This window comes from Mauremys reevesii, linkage group 2 (assembly GCF_016161935.1).
Source record: "Mauremys reevesii isolate NIE-2019 linkage group 2, ASM1616193v1, whole genome shotgun sequence".
Lineage (NCBI taxonomy): Eukaryota > Metazoa > Chordata > Testudines > Geoemydidae > Mauremys > Mauremys reevesii.
The window spans coordinates 150,661,404-150,677,383 of record NC_052624.1 but is presented as its reverse complement, the minus strand read 5'-3'; the positions used below and the strand labels follow the sequence as shown (position 1 = coordinate 150,677,383).

At 40.4% G+C, this 15,980-nt stretch overlaps 1 protein-coding gene across 10 annotated transcripts in view; it reads right to left on the bottom strand.

Moving 5' to 3' along the window:
* Positions 1 to 15,980, bottom strand: part of SLC23A2 (solute carrier family 23 member 2) — a 116,466-nt gene that overhangs the window by 65,351 nt on the left and 35,135 nt on the right. For 5 of the 10 annotated variants that reach the window (XM_039525018.1, XM_039525013.1, XM_039525020.1 and 2 more), the window contains 2 exons: positions 9,941 to 10,044; positions 7,186 to 7,462 (listed from right to left, as the gene is read on the bottom strand). In XM_039525018.1, the coding sequence (XP_039380952.1) occupies positions 7,186 to 7,290 (105 nt within the window). In that variant the 5' untranslated portion in view covers positions 7,291 to 7,462; positions 9,941 to 10,044. The remainder of the gene's footprint in view (positions 1 to 7,185; positions 7,463 to 9,940; positions 10,045 to 15,980) is intronic. The other 5 variants (XM_039525022.1, XM_039525014.1, XM_039525015.1 and 2 more) reach the window with 1 other exon arrangement.

Below are 15,980 nucleotides of genomic sequence, written 5' to 3'. Positions count from 1 at the left end.
AAATGGTAACACAATCTTAAATGGTAAAAAAACTGAATGAATTTCCATATGCATTCTTTTAAGCAGTGCATGTTTCCCAATACATTATTGATCTAACCATTTTTCAAAACATTATCTGATTTCACCTTCCCAATGAATTCGGCTGCAGTGAACATGTATGTCATGCCTATCCTCAAGTTCCTTCACTAGCTTCCAGTCAGGTTCCAATGACAGTGTACAGCTTCGGTTCCAAGCAACATTAACTGATCAAGTCCCAGGTATATTAGAGACAGAATTTTGATCTATAAGCCACCATGACAGCTATGCTTCTCTGGGACAATGAAGCTCACAAAGCCCAGAACGAAGTGCACAACATCTGGAGATAAAACATTCTCAGCTGAGGGGATCCAGCTAGCTTCCAAAGAAGATCAGGCAACATCAGAACCTGACCTTTCAAAAATACTGCCAAAACTTTCTTCTTCAAAAAAGCCTTTTCACCACAAGACAGGCATTCAACACTGACATCCACTTCTACCCAATCAACCCCTCTTCCCCCCACCCTGGGGGGGGGGGGGGAGACAGACAGACAGACAAAGAAAGGAAAATAAAACCTTAAAAACAAAAAATCCTCCCATATTCAATTTCCATGTATCTGAAATTCATAAGCAGCTATTATACCAGCAAGAAGTTTTTCACAATAGTGTTTTGCACAATTCAAATTGTTTATGAACTGCACTCTCATATTTGAGCCATTAGACATTATGGGGCTGTAAAAGAATAATAATAATAAAACTAAAAGACATCCTTTTATTATTAGCAGGGCAACTGAGGTGTTACTGTTCACCAGCAAGAAAGGAAACTGTACCACACAAAAGAAACCACGCCCCGCACACAGAGTCATGTTTCCCTTTCTGTCACTGAGTTATTTATTTAGAAGTGGCTGGGTCCCATGTGTGCCATAATTTTTAGTCATGTATCATATGAAAACTTTTACGGTACTGCATGAGATTGACAAAATGAGTAATACAGCCTACTTCCTCCAACGGAAGGTCTCATCAGAGGATCACTGTGTCGAAACCAAGTTGCCAAACAAGTTCAATCAACTCAGAACATGGATTGGTCTTGTAGTGTAGCCTGGACTTAACTGTAATCTGGAGCCAAACTACAGACTTGTACTTCTACAGGACTGTAGCACAATAGTAGAGACAAGATCACTCTTGTCTACTCTGCAAAACCCATGGAAATTCTCAGAGCTTTATTTTTGGGTGCGGGGGAGGGAAGGGAGAGTGTTGGGGGATGCAGGATGACTATAATATTCTAGCCAAGTACCCAAAATTTGTTAGCTTCTACAGCGCAGTCAGGACCAAAACACATTTCACACTAAAACTACCATGTAATTTCTACCCACCAGTCAGTCTGCTCATGGCGTAGTGCCATGAGCGCTGCAGTAGAAGACCGATGAGGATTCAATTACCAATTCCAGTTTCCAGCTCCATGGGACAACCAATGTGAGAAGAACTGTGCAGGCATTGCATTCAGAACATCTGAAGAGGACTGGCAGATGCTAAACAATACCACCAGTTAAGGAGTACCATCGCCTTATTAAAGGAAACTTTTTCCGCTACTCTTCAGCTGGGAGGACGTTGTACACAACATTCATAAGGGGAAGATGCTCATCAGGGATCCGTAAAGGATAGGGTGAAATGCTACTCCCATCAAAATTTACACAACATTTCTAATTTTAAGTAGTTCTCCCTAAAGTAAAACTAGCTCAGTAAAATACCCATATGAAAATCACCACATTAAGGAAGGCTGGGTTGACAGGCACAGGAGGAAGATGGCATTTTAGAATAATAAAAACAAATTGTATATTTAATTTATATATATATTTGATTGCACCCTATTTTCACTCTCCTTTGGATTTTACTTTTTTTAAACTTAGCTGTTGAGAGCAGGAAGCATGCCTTCCTTTGCAATTGCCCAGCACTTAGCACAATGATCCTGACCAGGGGCTATCTAACTTCGGTATGCATATGGCTCTGGACACGACTCTAATAATTATAAGCAGTCCTTTATTCCAAGATTCACCATTAACAATGTAATGTACACGTCCCCTTCCCTCAATCTAAGACTGATCGGGCTAAAACACTAGCGCTTTTAGAATGAAGGATCCTAGGAACCCAGATAACCTCTTCCTCCAGCAAACGGACACTCAAAATTATTGTTCTATGCAATGTAGTTGTATCTGTGTCAGCCCCAGAATATGAGAGAGACAAGGTGGGTGATATATTTTATTGGACCAATTTCTTTGTGAAAGAGAAGCTTTCAAGCCACACAAGAGCTCTGAAGAATAAGCATGAGTATGCAACTGCAAACATTAATGGCAGCTGAAAAAAAATCAAAAAGTATTTCAACAGCAAAAGCACATGGTGCTCCCATAACAGGGACACTTTTATGATTCCTGGCATAATTATCTGTATGTTGCAATATGATTATTCCACCAAGTCTTGTGACAGGATTTCACAAAAACTGCACAAAACAAGTGAAAAATAACTCAGGATCATTGATGGGGGTTTTCCGTTTGTTTGTTTGTTTGTAGCACACACAACACAGACCATCTTCTGTTTTCCACAAGGTGATATTTACAACAGGACTTAGGGTATACAAGTTATTCAAAGGGCTCTTATTCTCATATCATTTACCCTCTACTTATTTTACTTTTGGCCCATTTGAAATGAGTTTCACAATGCTGGATGTACTGAGATATGTGTGATCACCATTGAGTAGTGATGTATATGTGAATAAGCAACAGGAGAACAAAGCGCTACATAGTAATAGTTTTTTTCTAGTACTGGGTTACTCCGGTGATCTTTTACCAAAGGGAAAAAGAATTGTGCCCAACAAAATGTAACATATCAAATATTCTCCTTTCAAAATTTCATTGATTCAAACTACAGCTGTTCCTGGACACGGCTCATCCCTTCCCCATGAGAAATATAAGTGATATTTTAAAGGATTCTCAAAGCAGAAAGGTTGAGACAGACAAGCCTTGATAAGATAAAACATTCTTATCATTACAGCCTTAGTTCATTCATATACTTCCTACACCAATCAACCTATTTGTACTGAATCTTGCCGTGAGTGTTTGGCACTGGTGCGATGACTGCTGGAATACAGTGTCCAGTTCCAGTGCCTGCAGTTCAAGAAGGATGTTGATGAACTGTAGAGCTCACAGAGAATACCCATGAGAATGATTAAAGGATCAGAAATCATGCCTTAAGGAGCTCAATCTATTTATCTTAAAAAAGAGAAGATTAAGGGGTGACTACTACACAACCGACACGGGAAACAAATATTTAATAATGGGCTCTTCAATCTAGCAGACAATGATTCAATGGCTGGAAGTTGAAGATGGACAAATTCAGACTGCAAATTAGAGTAATTAACCACTGGAACAATTTACCACAGTAATGGGAGATTCTCCATCACTAACCATTTTTAAATCAAGACTGCATGTTCTAATAGATCTGCTCTAAGAATTATTTTGTGGAAGTTCCCTTGCCGGTGTAATACAGGACTAGATGATCACAATGGTCCCTTCTGGCCTTGTAATCTATGAATACCTTCCTTCTTCCTGGGTACATGTTCTAACACTAATAGCATAACCCCTTTCGTCCCACAAACATATGCATATACTTTAACTGAAATATTTGCAGGGTTGTTGTTTTTTTTAACTGCTTGAGTTGTGCCTGTATCTTACGGTCATTCACTGTTACAATACGAAAGATATCCAGGTTCAAAGCTAATCTTTAGTGTACTCATGAGTGTCTCTAGCTACTGCCTCCTACACGTCATTTATTGGTATTAAATTTTCAGATAGAATTCTAACAGCATTCTTTGGGCACCTATGACTTCAGGCTAAGTTTTCTTTTTATTTGAATTGTCATGGGGATGGATTTGTTTAAGTCTGATTTCATATTCTTACTTACAGAATTTCTTCAAATTATAACTGGATTTCAAATATATTTAAAACCCAGGACCCAGACAAAAGTCAGCAGCCAGATCTATATGGTGAGAAGCTTATTCCTTTAAGAGGTGCCACTCCACTGTATTAGGTTTGTTTTTCCCCTTCAGAAGAGGCAAATCAAGTAAAGTACCATTTAGATGGAAGTTTAGTGGAGATGTAAATGCTGCTAAATCATATTTGGATATCCAGGTTTGGAAATAGAATACTGATATTAGCAGGGGTGATTTACTTTGAACAGGTGCATGCTGAATAGTAAGGAAACTGCACGCAACATCAAATCCCCAAAGTCTCTACTTCAACAACTCTGGAAAAAGTATGCCAATTATTGCTTCCTAAATCTCTCTGAGGAAAAGTAGTCAATTGTCCATTTGTAGTTAAATTTGATTATTTTTTCTATTATAATCCATTAAGTGCAAAGCACATATTTAACAAATCTGATTTCTGACATTTTACTTTGCTACAAATGTTCTTTGAAGAAGCTCACAGTACAGAGTAATTAAACAAAGTGAGAAGACAACGAACCAGTAAGTGAGAAATTATATAGCACCGTCTCCTGATATAAATAGTATGCAATAAACTGAAGTGAATCAGATGAAGCTCTTTGGCCAGGTAAACTTGTATCAGTTGATTTATGAAATCTGCTAAGGGAGGACCCAATCCTGTTACCAATTAAGCAAGAGAGTTATGACTTCAGTGGGAGTAGAATTTGGCCAAAGCTAAGAAAGGACAAGGAAAAATGTGGGAGACGTAGAAACGTAACCGGGTCGTGAAAGAATCAAACAAGTGTAACCCATTTCTGCTTGGTGTGGTGCTCTGTCCTCCTCTAGTGCACCTAAACCATGTAGAGATTGATGAGCCTGCTACAGCCTCATCAATGCGGCTTTTAGCTCATGCAGTAGAGGCTCACACACTAAGCTTCAGGGGTCCCAAGTTTGATCCCAGCCAACAACAAGTCAGCGGCATTATACAAGCATCAATGGAGCCTACTGCTGTAGTGTTTTTATTTTTCTCTCAACTGTGAGCAAACCTACAGCACATGAGGGGAAAAAACAGATATTCTCTCACTCTGCCAAATGCATATTTTGTGAGATTATCACTGATAGATTGCCTCAGCCACATAGTGGGATTGTTTAGCACTATTCCCACGTAGGCTGCCTCTCCACACACATTTATTTATATATACACATATATATATACACACATTTATTTATATATACACATATATATATACACACATATATATATATACACACACACACACACACACACACACACACACAATATACACACTATATACACACACACACACAATGGGAATGGTCAGGAGGAAAAAAAAATCTGGTTGATCCACAAACACAGGGACTCATGTCTAACCTGCATCTTCATGAAAATAATATTTACAACTTTCATATCATAATCTTTGTAGAGGGTCACTAGGACCATCAAATAGCTGACTCTTCTCAGTGCTCTGTTAATGCTGCTCCCAAGAATCGATGCCTTTATAAATAAATAGCCCCTAGCACTGATATTTCAGAGGTCAAACATTTGCAAAGGCAGGCCAATGTCACATGATTCAAAATGAAAGATAGTTAGAGGGAATGTCCTGCCCAAGATTCAACCTTCTACTCTTAATGTCACTAAGCTCAGCATCCTGGTTCTTTGTTTTGTTGGCTGTGAAGAGATACTAGGACACAGTAGATTTAATCTAATCAGAATTTTTGGAGATGTGAGACTGATGACCGTGTGGACAGTTATATCAGAAGCAAACAGTGGCTAAACATTAGCTCATGGAGGATAAGATCAATAAGATCTCTCCCTTCCTCCTGAAACCAAAAATCTGATAAACTGTGTGGCGACTGGATAAATAATTCCAAGTTTACCCACCACATTTTTGTCACATCTTAACAGAAGTAACCAGAAAAGGAACAAACTTGTGGAAAAGCAACCAGAAATATTTTTTAATGTGAAATGCAGAAAAGCAAGATTATAGATCTGATTGGGAAAGACACCTTAAATTCACTAATGTTCCTACTGGAAACCCCAGTTCTCTTGATGGGGCAAGAGAACCAAATGGTAATGCAGCAGCATTAGTCAAATGGCAAAATTTTCTTGATTGCAAGCTCGTTATGTTAAAACACTGACATCCAGTGGAGCTGAGGAACTGATGAAGACGTTCTAGACCAGGGGTTCTCAAACTGGGGGTCACAAGGTGGTTACACGGGGATCATGAGCCATCAGCTCCATCGGGCTGACAGCCCCGAGCTGCCACTAAATTAAATCTCCCCTTCATTTTATAAGGGGGGGGGGGGCACATTCAGAGCTTGCTGTGTTAAAGGGGTCACCAATATAAAGTTTGAAGAACACTAGTCTAGACAGTCAACAGAGAGCTAACACCAACAAAAACCACTGTGATCTGGTCCACAATGTAGCACAACTGTGGTATCTACAACTGTGTTAAGTCTGTAAGATATAGACATTAAGCAGATACAGCACAGTTATGGAGGTTCAGTGCTAAAACTCACCTATTAAAAACATTTAAACATTGTTGCAGCTAGCATAGTTACCGTATGCTTCCACAAAAGCTACTAACACAACTTGCTTCAAAATGGTTTTGTATCTATGGCACAATCCTTCAGTATGAAATGAACCATGGCACTGTGTGGAATAATTCAGTGTCATTTACTTTCACCTCAGTTAAAATATAAGGTTTTTTTCATCTTAGCAATGCCATCACTACACACATTAGTATTTGTTTTTCCGAACAAAACACATTCATTGCAACTACTCATAATATGGAACTACTTTCCCTACTTTAATAAAATTATTTCCAGACAAATTACAGCCTGAATTTCCTCTCAATAGATGTAATTTTGCCAGACAATTTTAAAACAAGATTCTTCCCCAAAAAAGGATGAGTAGGTGTATGCTTACCAAGAGACACATCTTAAGACATGTGTTAGAAAGCTCTATCACAATAGACATTGAGGAGTCAAGAATTTAGCTCATTGATCTAGTAAAAGTCTCTTCATAATGCAATGCCATTCAAAATTTCTATATCTAAAAAGCTTAATTGCATATCTGGACACCATACTTAAGCCAACATAAACCCTGATAACTGAATAATACAAAAACCTTTTACATATTATTTAAGAAAGAACATTCTTGAATATTTTACTTACAGGTAGAGTGAAGAAGGCAGGATGTTTAGATTCATCTTCATATTTGCCCTCTGTCGAGCTTCCAGTCTCCACCGATTTAGAAGCAGTATTCTTGCCAATCCCCATGGTTTCCAGAATGCCGAGGACTGTCACACAGTAGCTAAATTGAATTTTATGAGATGGGAAGGTGGAGAGGAACAGTGCAGTTTACAGACAGCAACACCGCAGAAGTAAGAATGGCACCTAGCAGTCAAGTTCAAGCATTAGGTTCTGGAAGTACCGTTAGCTTCGATGGCACCTAGAAAATAAAGTGAAACTAATTACATATTTTTTTCACGACAAAGCATATTTGTAATACTTTATTAAACCAAAAAAAAGGAGACATTTTATAAAATTCATAACAGCCACAACCATTGTGAGTGCAATACCACTTTATCTAACATCCCATATGGAACATTACAATGATCCAGGTTTCCCATAAAATCCTGAAGGAAAGCAACCCCAACTTTAGCTCTCTAACATACTGCCTGCTAAAAAGTTTAGGCTCTCATCCACATGCTCTGCCAAAAAAAAATATATAGAGAGAGAGAGATTTTTAATTTCTCCCAATTTAGGATACAAATCAAGGCCACTTACTGGTTTGCTCACCCCTTTCCCCAAAATCTGGAGAATCATTAATTTACAAACACCATTTGCAGCATTTTGTACACTATAACTATATGAAAACCCAATGTGAACAATGTTTTACATGTTACACTAGCCTACCTATACACGCATCTGCTTATGATTTTATAATTTACTATAATACCCATCAACTTTATTTTGAGTGTTTGAGTAAGAGAGGTTTCCCTTGGGATGGGTTTCTTTGATTATTCTCTCATGCTGGGAGGGAGGGATGTGCCTCGTATCTTGAAAAAGTATTCTCACCACCTTCAGAGTACTGGAGACTTGTATTTTTATTTTTTTTTTAAATTCCACTAATTTAGATGGATTAGGACCATTTGTAAAAAACAGAAAATTCCCATCCTTTAGGATGTGGAAGTATAGTGATGCAATTAGCTATTATGCATTCCTGGTGGTTACGCTTCTGCAAGAAGTAAATCCTATGGACCTATATATGGGTAAACCTGATCTTTAAAGGTAACTCCACGCTGCCATTTTAAAATAGAAAAAACACACATTTAGCCTGGCACAGTAAACTGAAACTTCACAACATGAGGCACATTCCTCCGCTATAGTGTTTGGAACATCCCAGCTCTTCAACAATCCAAAACTTGACATCCCCAAGAGTGAAAAAACAGCCTGAATTATCAACCCCAGTTCCCCAGCTGGCAATGCAGAACATCATCGCTAAGTTCCCAGGCCAGATGAGCCCTGTTCTGACATCATTGAATGTATTTGGTGATATTCTATCATCAGACACCTATAAATAAAAATCAGTTATAGGCAAGATGAAAAAAGACTAAACCACAAAGAATATGACACATCACAAGGTCAGGAAGAAGAAGGAGAAAAATACTCCCCAGCAAAAAAAAACAAACCAAAACCATCAGGGGGGAATTTCTGTGAAAGTAGCCACAAAATCGAAACAGAAGAAAAACCCATGGTACTCTAAAGTCAGTGACATTTTCAACTAAATCCCTGAGGTGAAAAGGCAGTGAATGAACATTCAAAAAGAAATCACGAGAAACAAATCTCAGCACAGCCACATAACAAATCCCAACAAAGTAGCAACCGTTTATTCTCTTTCCTAAAGGTTGTCTAGCAAAATGCCAGGAGTTTATTGTCTGATGCAACTGCAGTAATAATGACACTTGATGCTTTGAGCAGGGGGTTGGACTAGATGACCTCCTGAGGTCCCTTCCAACCCTGAGATTCTATGATTCTATGATGTGTGACCTGTTCTGTAGATGGCAGAGTTTGGGCTATGTTTGGAATCATTACACAATATCTCAATATTTAAAAACTTGTTCCAATTTAAGAATTATCCATTTGCTAGTCGATTCTGGTTATTCTGGTTGATGAACAATTTAGTTTTAAAAATAATTTAACATTTAGACCGCAAAAAAACAAACACAGATATTAAAAAGTGCTATTTGAACATTGAAATGCAAGTGAAGCACTCCTACTAGAAAAGTGAAATGGCCTCAAAAGAAGTATTATTAACTCAAAGGCTTATAAGAGCCAGTAATTTTAAAGTATATGTTAAGAGGATACTGGCAAATCGTTCTTGCAGTTGGACCTTTAAATTAAAAAACAAAAAAGGAGCTCCAGTCCAAGTGCTCAGTGTTTGGAACACCCTTTTGTAAACAAAACCTTTCAATCCCCACCAGATGCTCACATTTCCACTTGAAAAATATGACCTGCCAGAGATGGAAAGTAACTGGTTTGCTTCTAATTTGTACACCTTTATCACTGTTGACAGCTCCAAAAATAATGTGGCAAATGTTAGTGCAACACCTACTGGAGATGTTCACGGTGTCTGGATGGCACAAAAATAGAAGAGAACACGAAGACGAGAAAAAAAGACATGGAAAAAGTCTACAGGATTACAAAACGAACAGTTTATCCCTTAAAGAGGCTCAAAGAGTTTACTTGAAATGGACAAAAGATCTTTAAAGTGCATAGATATCACCAATAAAAAGTATAAAAGGTTGTGTATATAGGGGGAGGAATGGATAGCAAACCCCATAAAAAGTGAAGTAACTTGGAACCTATTTAATTCCCTCTTCCATTGTGATTTATATCATATCAAAAGAGGAAAAACTGCATTTACCACATTCTTTAGGAGCACTGTGACTCATGGTTGAACCATTAACTGGGACTAACATGGCAAAATTGTCATCCTTGCTTCTTCCCACTTGACGGATAAAGAACTGCCTTATGAACCAGAGAACAAACAATAAATAAAAACATAGTCACATGCATTTCTCCAACACATACCACAATATTAGAGTTTCTTTTAGGAAAGACATGGAGAGGAGAAAAGGACCATCACCTTTTGAGTACAGTGTTAATTAAAGCATAGATACTGTATTAAAAAAAATAATTTCTGTCCTCTAGACTGTGAGCTGCTTGCGGCAATGATAATGTCTTTCTTTAGATCTATTGAAAACTTAAGATGCCAGTTCTCAATAAATAAGCTGTTGGTAGCTTTCAACTTGTGAAATCTACCAAGGGCTAGGCAGCAACAGAAAATCACAAAAATTAGCAGTTTATTCTGAAACCAAGACTGCACTGCATTCAGGATATATTGTAAATGCTTGGGCATTTTTGATCTGTTGACTTCTTTTCCGTAACCATACTTAAAACATTAATCCATTTGGCAGATGCCTAGCTAGGAACCCCAGGCCCACAAGTTTGTTTAAGCTGCTTTTGTTGAACACTCAGAGCACTTCCAATCCTGTAGGATTTTGAAATCCTAAATTCATTTCATCGCTGAAATGCTGACTTCAAGCCTAAAATTCTTGTTTGACAATCCTCTATCTCCACAGTAAAAATCTGAAGACATTAAGCTGATGAAATTTTTTCAGAACTTTTACACGTGAAGAAGCTTCACAGTATTTATGTAATTATTAAATTCTGACAGCAAAATTTACAAGAAAATAAAGTGAGGGGTCAGATACAGATCTTTGTGGGATTTGAAAAGTTTTACAATTCTGCTGAGTGACCAGAACAAACTACCCAGAAGGATCATGGCAAGAGGGCATGGAAAATTACTACCTTTTAATGTTGTTTGTCCTGGTGATTCCCCACAAGTACTGTAAAACTTGACAGAGGCTGACTCAGGTCTAGGTCCCTACTAATTCACATTTCTGATGTCGTGAACAAGTAGTATCTAGCTTCTCTCAGGGCATGTCTTCACTAGCTTAAAGTGCTGCCGTGGCAGGGCTTTAATGTGGCTATTTAGTTGAGGCACCAGCGCTGGGAGAGAGCTCTCCCAGTGCTGTAAAAAAACCACCTCCACGAGGGGAATACCCACCAGCGCTGGTGCACTGTCTACACTGCCACGTTACAGTGCTGAAACTTGCAGCGCTCAGGGGGTGTTTTTCCACACTCGGGAGCGAGAAAGTTGCTGCTCTGTAAAGTGCCAGTGTAGACAAGCCCTAAGAAATAGGTGGATTCCACTTCATATCAAGTGGACACACTTGTCCTCTAGGAGTTTTCCTTTTTGACTATGATTTACACTTGGTTTGTCTGGCTGGAGCAACAGAGGACTCAAAGGACAAATTGAATGTCCCCTGCCACACCTACGAGTGAAGAGGGAGAGTGAACTACTACAGCACAACCACTGTGGTAACCCTTAGGGTTCCCAGCCTTAGGGTGGGACACTAAGGGCTTGTCTACACTCCCACTTACTTCGGTATAATTTATGTCACTCGGGGTGTGCATAATCCACACCTGTAGCACTTCTAGTGTAGACTAGCCATAAGGCACTGCCCTGTTTTGTTCCTGGGGTGTAGGGAGGGAAAAGGAAAGGAAATGTAGGCTGCAGCTGCACAGCTCCAAAGATCTTCTGGGATGTGACACATGTCCTGAGAAAGGAGGTGGCGTGGGAGCCTAAACTCAACATCGGCTGCCCTTCAGAGTCAAAGAAACCCCAAGAACTAAGTGAGTTCCACCAATCTCCCACTAAGGAGCCTAGAATCCTGTAAAATGACATATTCAGAGAGGAGTGAATCATCTTAATTACAGGCTATAGAAATTTATGATTTTTTTGTTCTCAAATTTAGCCCTAACGTTGATGTACACCACTAACTTCCCTCCTCCACAAGCTGGGCCTGTTCTATCAGCAGATATTTGAAATAAGATCAACAAAATTTAGCAACACTTAGCTCTGCTGCAATGTAAAATAAGCCCAGAACATCTATGTAACAGTTGTCTGATTTTCAGAGGTGCCAAGCCTCTGAAACTTTCATTAGCTTCAATGGCAGTTGAGAGTGCTCAGCACCTCAGAAAATCAAGACATACTATATTTAAGGACCCTATTGATTTAGACATCGCTAACCTCAGGTTCTGAGTTAGAAAACAGTCCATTTCTGTATGGGCTTGAGACAGAGTTGTGGACTGGAAAACTGACTCTTACCATTTAGGTATATGTACTGATAAGATACAAAATACAGTTTTGAAACTTACTGTAGGGTGACCAGACGTCCCGATTTTAATGGGACTGTCCCGATATTTGCTTGTTTATCCTGCGTCCCGAACGATACACTGGACAAACAAGCCATTTTGCCCTTCGCTCCTGCGCACAGGCGGCGCCCGAAGGGGCTCGCCCTCCCCGCCCCGACTCCGCCCCCTCATTCCCCCATTGGATCCCTCCCCAAATCCCCGCCCTGGCCCTGCCTCTTCCCCAAGCACGCCGCATTCCTCCTCCCTCCCAGGCTTGCGCTGATCAGCTGTATGGTGGCGCAAGCACTGGAGGGAGGGGGTGACACCAGCGTGTGGGGCGCGGCCATGAAGAAGGTAGGGCCAGGGTGGGGATTTGGGGATGACAAAATTGCTTGTTTGTCCAGCATCCCAAGCCACGTGAAGGTGGGAGAGGCAGCGGGGCACCTGGCCAGGCCACCAGTGCCGCGCCCCAGACCCCGCACCTGAGGGGCAGAGCTGCCGCCTACCGGCCCCCTCCCCTGCAGCGACTGGCAGCCCCCGTTCCTCGAGAGCTCCCATGTCCCCCAACCCCTTTGCCCAGCTGTTGCGTGTGCCATGTGCCCTGCCCTGAACCCCCCAGGACCACAGTGCAGGGACGGGCCACGGGCGGGTCGGCGCCACAGGCCGTTCTTGTACAGGGCAACTCGGTGGGGTCACAGCGGCTGCAGGCTGAGCACGCCCCAACCGTTCACTTCCTAATCCCAGGGTGCTCTGTGCTGCAGGGCAGAGCTGCCGCCTGCCTGAAATGCTGCTGTCTGAGTGGGCGGGATTGCACCAGCTGGGCACCTTCCCTTACGGGGGGGGTGGGAGATGGAGAAAAGGTGAGCTGGTGGGGGGGCCCCCCTCCAGCGGCTTTTTTTTTCCTCTCCCCTTGCCCCCCCCCCCATGTCCTGATATTTCACCTTTGTCATCTGGTCACCCTAACTGACTGGAAAGTGGAAAAGATTAATATTTCAGGTCATCCTTCTTTAGCATGCCAAAATACAATTTTAGCAATACTGCAGCACTGTTTCAGTGAAGAGTGCACCACAGACTGCAATTAAAGACAGCTCTCAAGTCCTGCTGTACCAGGCAGAGAGCCATGAAAACTTTAGGCCTGTAACCAAATCACTGGATTTACTTTGTTATGATCTAGAAAAGAACTGCACCTAAGCTAAGTAGTCTACATTGTTCTGCAGCAGATCCTTGGTGATTGCGAGGAAGAAGACTGCATTAAGAACAGGATCCCATACAATCTGGCTGCCAGCAGACATTTACATTTAAAGAGGTGAGAAGGAGGGGAGGACTCAAGACTATGGCTGCCAGAGAATATCAAGGGAGACTCATGCCACACAAGATAGTGGAGAGATGCAAAGGGTCCCGGGAAGTTGTAAAAGAAATTCTGCCTTTAACAAACACTGAATTGACCTGATTAGAGAAACAAGACTGGTTTTCAACATTCTTAACTATTGAAACAAACAAACAATTATGGAATGTTGTTGAGGCTCTAATTAACCAAGTTCACTTACTGGGTATAGCTCTCACTTGCCAGATAACCAATTAAACATAAAAGCAAGACAATTCCCAATTAATTATGGAATGGCAGCTTTATCCTGATTGTTCCTGGCTTTGGTCAACTCTCAAGTCATTAATGACAAATTTCAGGGTTTAATTTTCTCTAGCGTGAAGTGCAGATTTTTAAAGAGATATTTCCATGATATCAATATCCTGGTGGATCTTCAACTGATTAAATGCGAGTCACTTTTTGTATAGTTGTCTTACTACACATGAACACAACACAACTGCTCTTTTACAGACAGTCTGACGAACGCTGTCATAATAATTAATATTTCAAGTCCCACAGAAATCAGACTCTGGGCACAATTGTATCAAGTCCATAAAATGGACATATTTCTAACTATGCAGAATGAACATTAGCTTTTCCTAATTAAACAAAACTGCAGTTTATGTTCATGTATTAAAAAACAAGAAACTAGTTTTGTCTATTTAGATTATAAACTGTTTCGGGCAGCAACTCTTTCGTTTTCTTGGTAGAGTGACTATCAAAATGGGGCTGTCACATGTGATTGAGGCCTCTAGGCACTACCATAAATAATCAAGTTGCGTTATCTAACAGCCTAGTCTAGCCTGCAACATTCTGGTTTTTAAAATGAAGTACTTCTCTGCTGGAGGGTAAAAATTTAATCCCAACATAAAAGTTCATGACCAAGTTATGAAACACCGAAAAAACAAATCACTGCTACAGTGCTCAAAGAAACCTAACTTCTACTTGAAGGATTATCCTTGCAGTTATGCTGACAAGTGTCACAATAATTATATGGTAGCTCCCCAACACCTGTCTAGCTGATATAACTGCAAGGTTAATAAAGCCCAATATATACTGAAATTAATATATATAACTTGAGCAAAATACTGATTAGGGGACCAATCCTACAAGAAACCAATTCCCCTTAACTCTGATTGGCTCACAGAATTTGCCCAAGTAATTAATCTTAAAATTGGTGCTTAGATAGAAGCTTTATAAACAAGTAATTTAACAGTTTAAGTCCCTATTCTGCAAACTGTTCCAGTTGGGCAGAACCCTGAGCCCACATGAAGGTGCGACAGCCTTGCTCTGCATGGTGTGAGGATCCATGCTTGCAAGATCAGGTACTTAACCACTGTACTTATTTTATTTTTTAAATAGTTTTCTTTTTCAGTCTGGGAGAACAGATTTTCCACAGAGTATCGCAAACTGGAGCCTCCTTCGGATAAAAGGAGGCTTACAATTTGTTTTCCTTTTATTGTACACAAGTCCTTTACAACAACAGTTTTCCATGACAGTGTCTAAAAGGTAACCATAACAAAGGTTTGCAACACCTCTGAAAAAAGGCTTAGCACTCAAACAACAGCTTTCAGATGCTTACAAGGCAAGTATGTTTCAAATCCCCGATGCAATACTTTTAAGTATGATCTCTAAAAATCCTTTATGAAACAGGTATCTCTGCCCAAAAGAAATGTTGGGACTGTACAGAGAAGTGGATAAAAAGCTTGGCAAGTACCCCAAAAAACTAACCAAATATTTGGACTTTTAAAAGTAGATTCAAAGGACATTTAGGTGACCCCTGGATACTGAGTTAGTTTCTTACTTGGGTTCTGAGATGCTGTTGCTTTAAAACAAGACTTCAAAAGAGAACCTAATATTTTCTAGTGGTTGCAGTATTTCAACTGTCCTACAAAATAATCTAAAGAATTAAGATTCCAGGAGCATCCCATCCCTCTGAAGCTAAGAATTTCTGTGGAGTCAATGGCTCTGTCTATACTACGGATCTTACAGTGGCACAGCTGTACCACTGCAGCTGCACCACTAAGCTCTCCTGTATAGCCGCTCTATGCCAGTGGGAGAGAGGTCTCCTGCCAGCATAATTAAACCACCCCCAACAGGTGGCGGTAGCTATGTCAGTGGGAGAGTGGTAGTGTAGACAAAGCCCGTGTGAAGCAATGGAAGCAGCTACAAGCATGGTTGAGAGCTCTTTCTGTTCAGAATATCACCAGGAAGGAATAAAGGAGAGCAGCAGAATACAGACCCTGGACTTCAGAAAAGCAGTTTGACTCCCTCAGGAAACTGATGGGCAGGATCCCCTGGAAGGCTAATATGAGGGGGAAAGGAGTCCAGGAGAGATGGC